This window comes from Myiozetetes cayanensis, unplaced genomic scaffold (assembly GCF_022539395.1).
Source record: "Myiozetetes cayanensis isolate MyiCay16 unplaced genomic scaffold, myiCay2020 scf13, whole genome shotgun sequence".
NCBI lineage: Eukaryota > Metazoa > Chordata > Aves > Passeriformes > Tyrannidae > Myiozetetes > Myiozetetes cayanensis.
In genome coordinates, this window is record NW_026086937.1 from 23,245,537 (window position 1) to 23,256,964 (window position 11,428).

Genomic DNA, 11,428 nt, shown 5'->3' on the forward strand with positions numbered 1-11,428 from the left:
TTCCAGTACGCCACAACAGGCTGCTCCCTGACACTCCACCACACAGAAAAGCCAAAACATGAAGCCGTCTGTGAGTACCGTCCCTACTCCTGCCCGTGTCCCGGCACCTCCTGTGACTGGGAGGGATCCCTGGAAGCCGTGATGTCCCACCTCATGCATGCCCACAAAAGCATTACCACCCTTCAGGGAGAAGACATCATTTTCCTCGCCACAGACATTAACCTGCCAGGGGCAGTGGACTGGGTGATGATGCAGTCGTGCTTCAGTCACCACTTCATGCTGGTGCTGAAGAAACAGGAGAAGTGTGAAGGTCACCAGCAGTTTTTTGCCACCGTGCTGCTCATCGGCACCCGAAAGCAGGCGGAGAACTTTCAGTACAGACTGGAACTGCACGGCAACTGCCACCGGCTGACCTGGGAGGCCTCCCCCTGCTCCATCCACGACGGCGTGTCCGTGGCCATCCGCAACAGCAACTGCCTCGTTTTTGATACGGCCACCGCACACCTCTTTGCTGACAACGGAAACCTCGGCATTAACGTGACGATTTCCATGTGCTGTCCGTGACGTGTCGCTAGCGAGACCCCAGCTGTCTGGACGCAGTGCTTCACCAGGGTTTGCTTTTGGTTCCTGTTTTTTATGCTGTTCAACTATGTCATCGTACATGCTAAGGTTCCTAACTAGCCAGCAGCTGTAACTTTGGGGAGAAGAGGAACAAGAGTGTCCTGTAAGTAACATGAGTGGGACAAGGTCTTTTAAAATTCCTGGGTGCCTTAGGAAGATTACACACACACAGTTACCTTCTATAATTTAATTGTATTTTATGTAAAGAGTGCTTCCATTAGACATGTGGCTTAAGAAGCTCCTGTTTGGAGCACACCTAAAAGCCCTTGAAGCAACAGTACAAATTCGCTCTCTCACTGGTGAGCTTTAATAACAGGCTTTAGTATCACAAAAGGGTTTGGGTTGGAAGAGACTTAAAGATCATCTATTCCAATCCCCCTGCCATGGGCAGGGACACCCTCCACTATCCCGGGTTGCTCCAAGCCCTGTCCAGCCTGGCCTTGGACACTTCCAGGGCTGGGGCAGCCACAGCTTCTCTGGGCAACCTGTGCCAGGGCCTGCCCACCCTCACAGGGAAGAATTTCTTCCCAGTATCCCACATAACCCTTCTCTCTGGCAGCGGGAAGCCATTCTGCCTTGTCCAAAGTCCCTCTCCAGCTCTCTTGTAGCACCTCTAGGTACTGGAAGGGGCTCTGAGTTCTCATGATTTGCCCTTAGTAAAGCCATGTTGGCTGTCACCCATCACCTCATTTTCCATGTGCCTTAGCACAGTTTCCAGGAGGATCTGCTCCATGCTCTTGCTGGGCACTGAGGTGAGACTTACCAGCCTGTAATTCCCTGGGTCTTCCTTATTCCCCTTTTTAGAAAAGGGGGGTTATGTTTCCCCTTTTGCACTCCATGAGAACTCCACTGGACTGCCATAACTTCTCAAATATGATGGATAGTGGCCAAGCCACTTTCTCTGCCAGTTCCCTCTGGACCCATGGGTGCATCTCGTTAGGTCCCATGGACTTGTGCCCCTTCAGGTCCCTTAGACCCTCTCGACCCTGATCCTCTTCCACGGTGGGCCGTTTTTCCTTCTCCCACTCCTGCCTTTGCCTCCTGTGGCTCGGGTGCTATGGCTGGAGCACTTGCCATGAAGGTTGAGACAAACACCACTGCATACCCCAGGCTTCTCCTTGTCCTGGGGAACCAGGTCTCTCCTTTCCTTCTGGAGAGGGCCCGCATTTTCCCTACTCTTCCTTTTATCACTGGTGTACCTGTAGAGGCTTTGCTTTTTGCCCTTGACGTCCCTGGCCAGATTTAATTCTATCAGGCTTTAGCTTTCCTAACCTGATCCCTGTCTGCTCTGACAATCTCTTCTCCAAGGCTGCCTGTCTTTTCCTAGTTGGTAGGAAAGGAAAGAAATCCAAGCAACCTCTCACAGAAGAAGCTGTGACTCAAAGCAGGAGCAGTAGGTACTTCAGCAATGTTTCTCCATTCCCTGCTACCTTATGGAAGGGGGTGGGCAGTCGTCAGCTGCAGTGGCTTTAAAATGAAAAAGAGGAGGAGGGGCTGGGGTACAGCCCAGCAGGTTTCAGGGAGCATGGAAGGTACTGCTGTGTGACTCCTGCCTGGTGCAGGGGGATCTGGCCAGGTACGGGTGCGAGCAGGAGGCTCGAGTCTCACAGATCTCAGACAGCTGGAGCCAGTGACACAGAGACAGAGTCGGGCTGTCCCCTGCCCTGGGAGACACACTTGACCATTGATTATTGTAAAAGACTCATAATATAGCAAGAGCTTTATGGCCAGTGTCACGTCATTTGCTATTTAAGTTTTGTTGCCATATTTACTTTTATTTTGCAATAAATATTTTGCAAAACCAACACTGCGGGGCTGTGCTAATGCACATGTGCCTGGCAGCCTCTCCATGGTGCCTCTGTGTCCTCAGCCATGCTGGATCAGCAGGGATCCCCTGGCATGGGCTGGCTCACCCCGCTGGGGTCCTTGTCCTCACCACCTCCTGCTGGCAGACACGGCCCCTCTGCCGCACGAGCAGAGCAGCAGGGTGGAGGCACGAGTGCCAGAGACAGCGGTGACAGCCTGACCTCTGCAACTGAACCACAGGTTGTCACCACAGCTGACTGCCTACAGCTCCCCCTCTGCCTCCGGACACCGGCGACAAATACCAGCTCTGCATACGGCTGTGCCATCTCAGGCATGTGCTCTTTGCAGGAGGCACAGCCCCTGAGTTACTGGCAGTGGGAGGCCTCACAATGGTGGAAAACTGCAGGTAAAGTGACAGGTGAGGTTTGGTGTGAATAAACACAATCCAGAGGGGTAACGAGAGCTTTACCCCAGGGAAGAGCTCTCTGGAGTTAAGCCCGAGCTCTTCACAGCCATCACCAGCACCCGGAAAAGTGCACAAAAACAAGTTTGGCCTCAGCAAAGGGAAGCTCAGTCTGGCCTTAAGAATTTAGGAGTGACCATGGGGAAAAAACCTCCTGAGGAATTACTCTTTAGGCACTGCATATCAATGATTAAAGATCCTACATCTGTTCTCACTTACACTGTGCTGGCAGAACTCCAGCAGCATCAGCCCAGTGAACTAATTGTCTTCTCCTTAAGTGGGATCAAAGTAAAGCTGTGGCTCCAACAGGTGTTAACATCTGTGCTTTCAGCAGAACTTAAGCAAGAATTCCTAAGGATTTGATTCATTTTCCCATAGTTCAGCAACAATTATAGTGGAAGATAATTTTCTTACTGACAATTGGGGCATAAGAAGTTTCCTGTGTAAAATAAAACTCTTAAGCGTGCCTCTGATTATAGCAGGAGTAATGAAATTAATTACTCCAGTGTTGCCTATAACCTACATTAGATAGGCTAACACACATTATCATAAGGTCAGTCCACACCCCAGAGTTCTGAAGGAATGGCCATTTTTTGTTAGATCTCACCTCAAAAAAACCCAACCCAACACCCAACATCTTTTCTGACTGAAACTGAGTTTAGCACAAGGAATACCTCAGCTGGCACTGCCAAGAAGTGACCTGTTTCCTCTCAGGTCACTGCGTGGACAGGTGACATTCATTCCAGCACTCCATCAGGTTTCAGGTTTTCTTCCTGAGGCAACTGATACGACTTCCCAAGAGTGATGTTCAAGAGCCAGAGGCAGGAGGGATCTGCAGGGCACCAGCCCCTTGCCAAGGGAATGGCAGCACATCAGTAAATGTGTGACAGTTCCTCAAACATTCAGAAAAAGTTACTTAGGCCATCCTGGTTCTCTGAACAGAACTGACCACAGTAAAGCTCCTGACCCTGAAAGGGATGGTGAAGCGTGTCCGGAGAGAGCTCTGCCCAGGGGCTGCAGCAGGCAGACCCCCATGCTGGGGCAGACCTCTGTGCTGGGACAGACCCCCTTGGCCAGGGTATGGGGCCTGGCAGCGCCTTGGCTGCTCTCCAGTCCACCAGGAGTGTCAGCTATGGAAGGCAATAACCAGGGAGCAGGAGCTTTGCCTGGGAAACAGCTCTTCTGTTGCTACAGTTCTCCCTAACAACTTATTTCCGCTTCAAACACAAAATGCAAGTTTCATTTGGGACTGATGAGTTTATAGCAAGGGTACAGCACAACCCGAGGGGGCCCTGCCCATGGCTGTCTCTGGCCCTGTGCTGCCAGGACAGGTGCTCCATTCCACCGTGCAGCCAGACCCGAGGGCTGTGCCGCCCCCAGGGAGCCAGGGAAGTGATCTCCCAGTGCCACAGGGAGCTCTTAGCACTGCCACCAACTGAGCCGCTGATACCCCTGGCTACACCCCAACATACTCCTTCCGAACAAGGAGTGAGGCTGACTTACTCTGCTGGGGGAACGCACGTGCTGGTAAGACACTGCGGGTTCTCACACAGAGCACAGGTAGGGTAGCACACACCTGCTGTCCAGAGGGGAATCCAAACCTGCCTGGGTTTGCACAAGACGTTTTTCTCTTTCGTTCTTCGAGTTGTACGTGCAGATTCCTTGGAGGGGTTCGAAAGCGCCCAGTCCTACGGGAGACATCAGAACAGGTGTGTGACAAGCGTGTGACACAGGTGTCTGGAATCCGCTCGGGCAGGTGCTCCGGGTGCGGCCAGCTCAGCTCCCGGCTCCTGCCAGCGGCTGCGGCTCCGGGGCAGGACGAGCACCGGCACCAGGGGACACCGCAGCCCCGGGGGGGGGGGGACACAGCGCCGTAAGCCCCGCCGAGGAGGGCAGGGGCGCCGCGGCCCCGTGCGGAGCGGCAGCGCCGCGGGGCAGCCCGGGCCGGCACTGGGGCGGAGCCGCCGCGCTCGTCCCGGCGGCCCCCGCGCCCCACGCGTCACCCGGGAGACGGCGCCGCAGCCGGCCGGGCATGGCGGGGCCGGGCGAGGGACCGGGCGATGGACCGGGCGATGGTCCGGGCGATGGACCGGGCGATGTGCCGGGCGATGGTCCGGGCGATGGTCCGGGCGATGGACCGGGCGATGTGCCGGGCGATGTGCCGGGCGATGTGCCGGGCGATGGACCGGGCGGGTTCCCCCCGCCCCGGCTCCCCGAAGAGGATGCGGCTCCGCGCCCCGCGGGCCTGCCCGCTCTCCTGGCCTACAGACGCGAGTCCTCGCGGGCACTCGCGCACCTCGAGGTCGGGCCGGGCACTCCCCTCTGTCTCATTCCCACCGTGGAACCAAGGCCCTTTGCCGAGCGGGCGGAGCAGCCCCTTCGTGACAGGGTTGTTCTGTGCGAGGCTGTTGGAACGGGCTGGTTGTGCACACCTGGGCACCGAGAGGCTGCACAGCTTCTTTCCACTGCCGCGTCCTCTGCTAAGAATTTCCCAGCAGGTTTTTGCCTTTGGCTAAAACAGATACAAAATACAGATAAATAGGTACAGTCACAGAACACAAGCAGGGTACAGAGTTTTCTGTAACTCTTAGCAGAGCAGAGTCACTAAAGAGTTAATCCAAGGCACGAGATTGGGAGCAAGGGAACTTTCAGGATATCCAGTATCCATCCTCAAAATACACCCTGCAGCCACCCTGCTTTGTATCTGGTCAGATGTGACCAGCCCTGTGTCACTGGTTCCTCAGAAACTTCCCCACGACTGCAGCCATCAGAAGCTTTTTCTCTCCAAAACCCACACGATGTGTTTGAAAGGGTTACCACGTCTGAATCCTCAGCTACAGCACTCTGCTCTCAGCTTTCCCAGGAAGGAGTAAGGCTAATAAGTACCAGAGTAATTCGCTTTGGGGTCATTTATTTATTTATTTACCACACATCTGCTTTTCTTTTTGGTGGTTTCCTGAACTCAATATTTTGAGTTAAATCATTCCAAGATATCCCAGACACAGGTCAGTTGTAACCACCCTTGGGTGCTTTGTCATGTTGCATTTTGAGCACAGCCCTCTTTCCTCACACTAACGGGGGGATTTGGGGGCTGGTACCCCATGTCCCTCCTCCCCTCTTCCGTGTCACTGCAGGCAGAGGAGGACACTGAGCCGAGGTGTGAGTACTGTGGCAGCCTGCTGAGGCCGTTCCCTTTGCCCGAGGATGTCCCTTTCTCCAAGGACATGGAATATGTAAGCTGGGGAAGGATGAGCAGGGGTTTGCGGTGGAACGGCTGCACTCAAGGCTCCGTTCTCCCACCTTGCAGAGATTCTGTTGCAAGAGCTACCGAGACCTCTACGAATTCATCATGAAGGAGAGGAAGAGGCTCAGGGATGCCTGCAGCGCTCCCAGAGCTGTCAGCACCCACGAATACCACGGCTCTGAAGCCTATCAGCTGCAGTCAAAGGAGCAAGAGAACCAGAGGTACTGGGAGAACTGGGGATCAGGTATAAGGAACAACAGGCAACTCCAAGGGAAAAGGAGCATTAAGAAACTGCAGGGAGAGGGAATGAAAGAAGAAAAACCTTTGTTTCAGGTACCACGAGCTCGGATTCTCTCCAGTCCCCCCTGGCTCCTCTGAAGCCAGACTGCACAAGGAGGTGACAAGGTATGTGCTGGGTGAAGTGCTAATTCCAGTGCTGACAGATGAAATATCTAGAGACAGACAGAGACAAGAACACAAACACAGCTCTGGGAAGGGACAGTATTTGGGTGTAGCTTTTACCTCAGGCACTGAAACAAAGCTGGAGTTTATATTTCTGTTTTGCTCCATAAACTGTGGCATATGTTTGGATTCCAGTTTCTAGAGTCACAAGAACTCTGGAAGCTCTTGGCCCAAAGCTTGTGCAAGTGTCTGAGGCTCCAGTACAGGCTCAAGGAAAAGTCAACCAGTACACCTGGAAGTAAATGGTTGGTTTCCTTGAAGATCCTTCCCAGTCTGAGAGTGCAAGGGCCTCCTACTGTATACAGAGCACACACCAGACCACTGTCACAGATTTATAGGAAGCTACATAAGAATAGGGAAAATATTCCTGGAGATGAGCTGTTTTCTTGATCCTGTGGACAGCTCTCCTCTTTCACATAAAATCTTTATCCAAACCTGATTACAATGTTCAGCTCTCCTGCCAGCAGAACTGATGCCACTGCAATGGCAGTCTGTTCACTGGAATCTCTGTGGGAGCAATTCTTTTCTGCTGAGATATGAGTATTTTGGTGATACTCTGCTGCCTCTAACTATTACTTGCAATTGTGTGAGTGGAGAGAAAAACAGGTTCAGAAACTTGTGTTCCTAAGGCAGGGATATCCAGTACTTCCAGCCTTCCAAACAGGACACATGAAATGTCTGTGAGGAACACTTGTGTTTTCCAGGCAGCAGGAGAGCCACCTGTCTAGAGGGTCGCCTGTCCTGTCTTTAGAGCCAACTGCCACTGAAGGTGAGTTAGCATTTCCTTATGGATTTATTTGTCCATTTATCACAACAATGTATTCAGTGGAATTGCTGGTCTCTAACTGAACAGGAGGATTTTATAGAGCACTGTGTTTGTTCGTTGTCAGGTGTGCAATCCCATTAAATTAGATACAGATCCAGCCGAATTAAATCATCCCTCCCAGGAGAACACAAAAGCATGCATGTCCCCCTTGCACAGACAGGGTCTCCTTGCCATGACTTTCAGTATTTATATGTGAAGTTTCCAGCTGAGGTGCACAGAAGAGAGAAGGACAAGTTGGCAAAGCCAAGCCCTTGGGAGGTAGGAACTGCCAGAATGAGGGTGATCCCCTTTTGCCTGATCAGGTGGATACCCACCACTTCCTAGCCCAGGCTGGGGGTGACTGAGCAGCCTTTGGGTCTAGCTCTAAAACCAGGGTTTGACTAAGAACAGGTGAACCAGAGTTACAAATGGGCATGTTTTCACAGAGGATGGCAGGGCACTGAGGCTTCTGCACTACCAGGGCTATCAGATTGTCAGTTCCAGCGCATGGGACAAAAGGCTATCCCAAAAAGTCGCTCTTTACACAGATATGTGTATACGCATAAGTGAAAAAACAACATCTTTTATCATAAGCCTGTTCTCTCCTGTTCTGAAATAGCTGAGCACTTTGGGCTGCCCTTGTTAGAAAATACCTCGAGACAGACTCCCAGGATGAAGCATTTCAGCCAGGAATTCCCACATCAGCAGAGGTGTTGGGCAGCCTGTGGTGGGCACTGCCAGCCCTCCCTGCTACACACAAGCCCTCCCTGTGCTCTCCAGGTTCACACCAAGATGGAAGCACATCACCCAAGAGCAGGATGCTGATGCCTGCTGGAAGTGTAGCCAAGACGGAGGAGGAGCCCGAGCTCAAGCCTGAGCCTGAGCACAAGGAGGAGCCTGAGGAAGAGCCCAAGCACAAGCCCAAGCCCAAAGAGGAGTCTGAGCCCAAGAAGGAGCCTGAGGAGGAGCCCAAGCCTGAACCCAAGGAGGAGCCCAGGCCTGGGCCCAATCTTGGGCCCGAGTCTGAGTCTGAGCCCGAGAAGGAGACCAAGCCCAAGCTCAAGGAGGAGCCTGGGACCGAGCTCAGGCCCAAGACCAAGAAGGAGCACAAGCCTGAGCTCGAGCCCGAGAAGGAGCCCAAGCCCAAGCTTGAGCCCGAGAAGGAGCCCAAGCCTGAGCTTGAGGAGCAGCCTAAACTTGGGCTTGAGGAGCAGCCTAAACCTGAGCTTGAGGAGCAGCCTAAACCTGAGCTCGAGGAGCAGCCTAAACCTGAGCTTGAGGAGCAGCCTAAACCTGAGCTCGAGGAGCAGCCCGAGCTCGAGGAGCAGCCCAAGCTCGAGCTTGAAGAGGAGCTCAAGCTCGAGCTTGGGGAGGAGCAGCCCGAGCTCAAGGAGCAGCCTGTGTCCTGCCGTGTCACCCGCTCTGGTTTCAGGCCCCTGGGGAGGAAGGCAGGTACCTGCGGCCGACAGCGACGGGTGCACCTTGAATGTGTCCATGCTCTGAGCGGCCAGAGCCTGGCACTGCCCAGCTTCACAGGCAGCTGTGCCAGACTGCTCTCATCCGTTTTATATGTCTTATCTTAGGGGGGGAAGAGTAAATTAGTGCAAAAGTACTACAAAAATGGAAGGAAATTCCTTACCATGTTCCCGGATGGAACCTCACAGTTATTGTATCCTTTCAGGGTTCACTTACCCTCATTAGTCCAGGGGTATAACTAATTTTAAATGTGTGCCAGTTCACTTTATCATGAACAACCCAGCTCACCACTCCCACTCACTCTGAGGAGCAGCAGCAGTGACACCTGACACAGCTCCTGGGCTGTTTCCCAGAGCAGGCAGCAGCTCTGATGAGGGACGGGTACTTGCATCCAGCACCCAGCCTAGCAGTCAGACCCCACTCCCAAGCTCTGGCCACCCATGGAAGGGCCCTGCTGACCCTGGGGGCTCCCAAAGCACTCAGTGCTATCCTGACCCTAGGGACAAACCAGCAGAGTCCCACCAGCACATGGCAGATATGTTTGTCCTGCAGGCAGTGCCTCAGAGGAGCACAGACAGCCTGGGATTACCACTGTGAGTCACTACTGTCTGAAGCAAGAAAACAGGGCACTTCCACCAAAGGACCCTACATTTTAAGTCACCCACGTTGTTTTTCATAGCTGTGGCTGACTTCTTTCTGACCCAGGGAGGTATGGAAGTGTACCTGAGCTTTACCACCAAAGCAAAACATTGGCAGGTGACACTGGCAGCACACCTTTAACACGTCAGATTTTATACTCCCACCTAGTGCCCTGAAGTATTTAGGGTATAATAACAGCAAAGTAAGAGGTTACAAACACCTTACCTGGCAGAAGCTATCCATCTGGAAACCTGGCCATCATGGTTACACGAGAGGGAGACCAGATGATTTGCACAGTACAGGAAGATGAGCCGAGGACCGCCAAAATCCGCGCCTTGTTCCAGTCCGACGGCAGGAGCACGTGCTATTACCCCAACGGAGACGAGTGGTGCGTTCAGCAGCTGTGCTCTCCACTGGCTTTGCAAAGGCCACAAAGGGTATTTTTAATAGCATCCAAAAATTAACAGACTTCCACTTCCCTCTCTTTTAGGATAAACATGAGTATCCAGGGAGGGCAGTATTTGGACCAAGCAGGCAGCAGGGTGAAAAGGTGGCTGTGGCCAAAGATGTCACCAGGACTCCATGTCCCACTGAGCCCCATCTTCATCTCCCTGAACCGGCATGTGGGGGTCAGGATTCTGGCCCAGGACAAGATCATCGTCTCCTTCCTTGCCATGGGGCGACAGGCAAAATTCAACATGGGAACCAAAGTGCAGGTATCTCTCCATGCAGAGCTGCTTCCCACACGGGGAGTGGGGCAGCCAGGGAAGCTCTTCTCCATAGGGAAGCATGCTAATTCCCATGTTGCCCCATGCTCCTGCCCCTCAAAAAACAAGCAGTGGAGCTGTACCCCTGCCAGTCCCATGCAGACAGGGCACCTGCCAGCCACAGCTCTCTGCAAGGAGTCACCCTGGCTCTGCCACAGGGAGAAGAGCTGTGGTCCAAGTGGGCAGGGTCCATGGCAACTCCTTTCCTCCAGAAGCTCCTGTCACAGGGACTGGGAGGGGTCCCAGGCTGCAGTGGCTCTACTGACATGTTCCCTCCACTCCACAGGTCGGTGCTGCCGGCCAGCCGCCTGTCCCGGCACGGCTGGGCAGAGACGAGCTCCTGCTGCTTGCCTTCCGGGTGAGGATCCTGCAGCTCTTCGACAGGATGCGGGGATGCATCAGCTTTCCTTCCAGTGAGCAGTGGAACAAAATGCAGCCTCCTGCATACGTGCTGACCCAGGCTGCGAAGATCCTGGAGCTCTGCGCTGCCGCGGACATCAGCGAGGAGCTGCGCAGCTCCATCCGGGCGATAGTAAACGCACAGCAGCTCTGAGCAGCACGTGTGTGGTGTGAAGCACAGAGGCTCCCCAGCCACGGTACCTGTACACACTCAGCAAGGGCTCACCTCGGCCCTGCCCTGGTGTGGAGCAAAGGGCAGCCCGCAGTGATCCCCATAGCCCCTGGTGGTCTCACCTAGGACCACACTGAGCTCACCTTGGAAATGGAGGCACGAGGGGGCTTTGCTCAGGTCACCACACAGGCACCACTCTGCTGCTCCTGATGAGGTGGCACCAGCAGGATGCCCAGGTGTCCCTGGTACTAGTGCTGGTGGCAGCTCAGCTGCTGGTACAAGACAAGGTGGCTCCCTGCGCAGAGAGGGACAAATGCCCACCAAGTACCCAAGGCACCTACGCTCGGCCCCAAGGAGCACCACCTGCAGCCCGGGACAAGGTCTTGTTAAAGCACTGCAAACACCAAGCCCTCAGCAGGCATTTAGAGGCCCCCGGGCCACAGGGGCTGCAGCTGGCAGTGGGGAAACCTCCCAGCCCCTCAGAGCTGCCTGAGACCTGGGGTTCACTTGGCCAGCTTCCCCACGGTGGCCACACCTGAGCTGTGGCACTGCCCAAAGAACAAAGCCAAGCCCC

The 11,428-nt window shown here is 54.1% G+C and overlaps 2 protein-coding genes across 2 annotated transcripts in view; both read left to right on the plus strand.

Moving 5' to 3' along the window:
- SIAH2 (siah E3 ubiquitin protein ligase 2) overlaps positions 1 to 2,426 on the plus strand; it is a 3,422-nt gene extending 996 nt beyond the window's left edge. The window contains exon 2 of the mRNA XM_050307994.1: positions 7 to 2,426. Within this exon, the coding sequence (XP_050163951.1) occupies positions 7 to 564 (558 nt within the window). The 3' untranslated portion in view covers positions 565 to 2,426. The remainder of the gene's footprint in view (positions 1 to 6) is intronic.
- A 2,496-nt stretch (positions 2,427 to 4,922) lies between these two features.
- ERICH6 (glutamate rich 6) lies at positions 4,923 to 11,413 on the plus strand. Its single transcript, XM_050308451.1, is given in 9 exon segments — positions 4,923 to 5,192; positions 6,025 to 6,123; positions 6,198 to 6,355; positions 6,468 to 6,539; positions 7,301 to 7,365; positions 8,182 to 9,070; positions 9,752 to 9,904; positions 10,007 to 10,232; positions 10,570 to 11,413. Coding segments are annotated over 9 exon segments (2,199 nt in total). The 3' UTR covers positions 10,837 to 11,413.
- Positions 11,414 to 11,428: the final 15 nt, after the last annotated feature.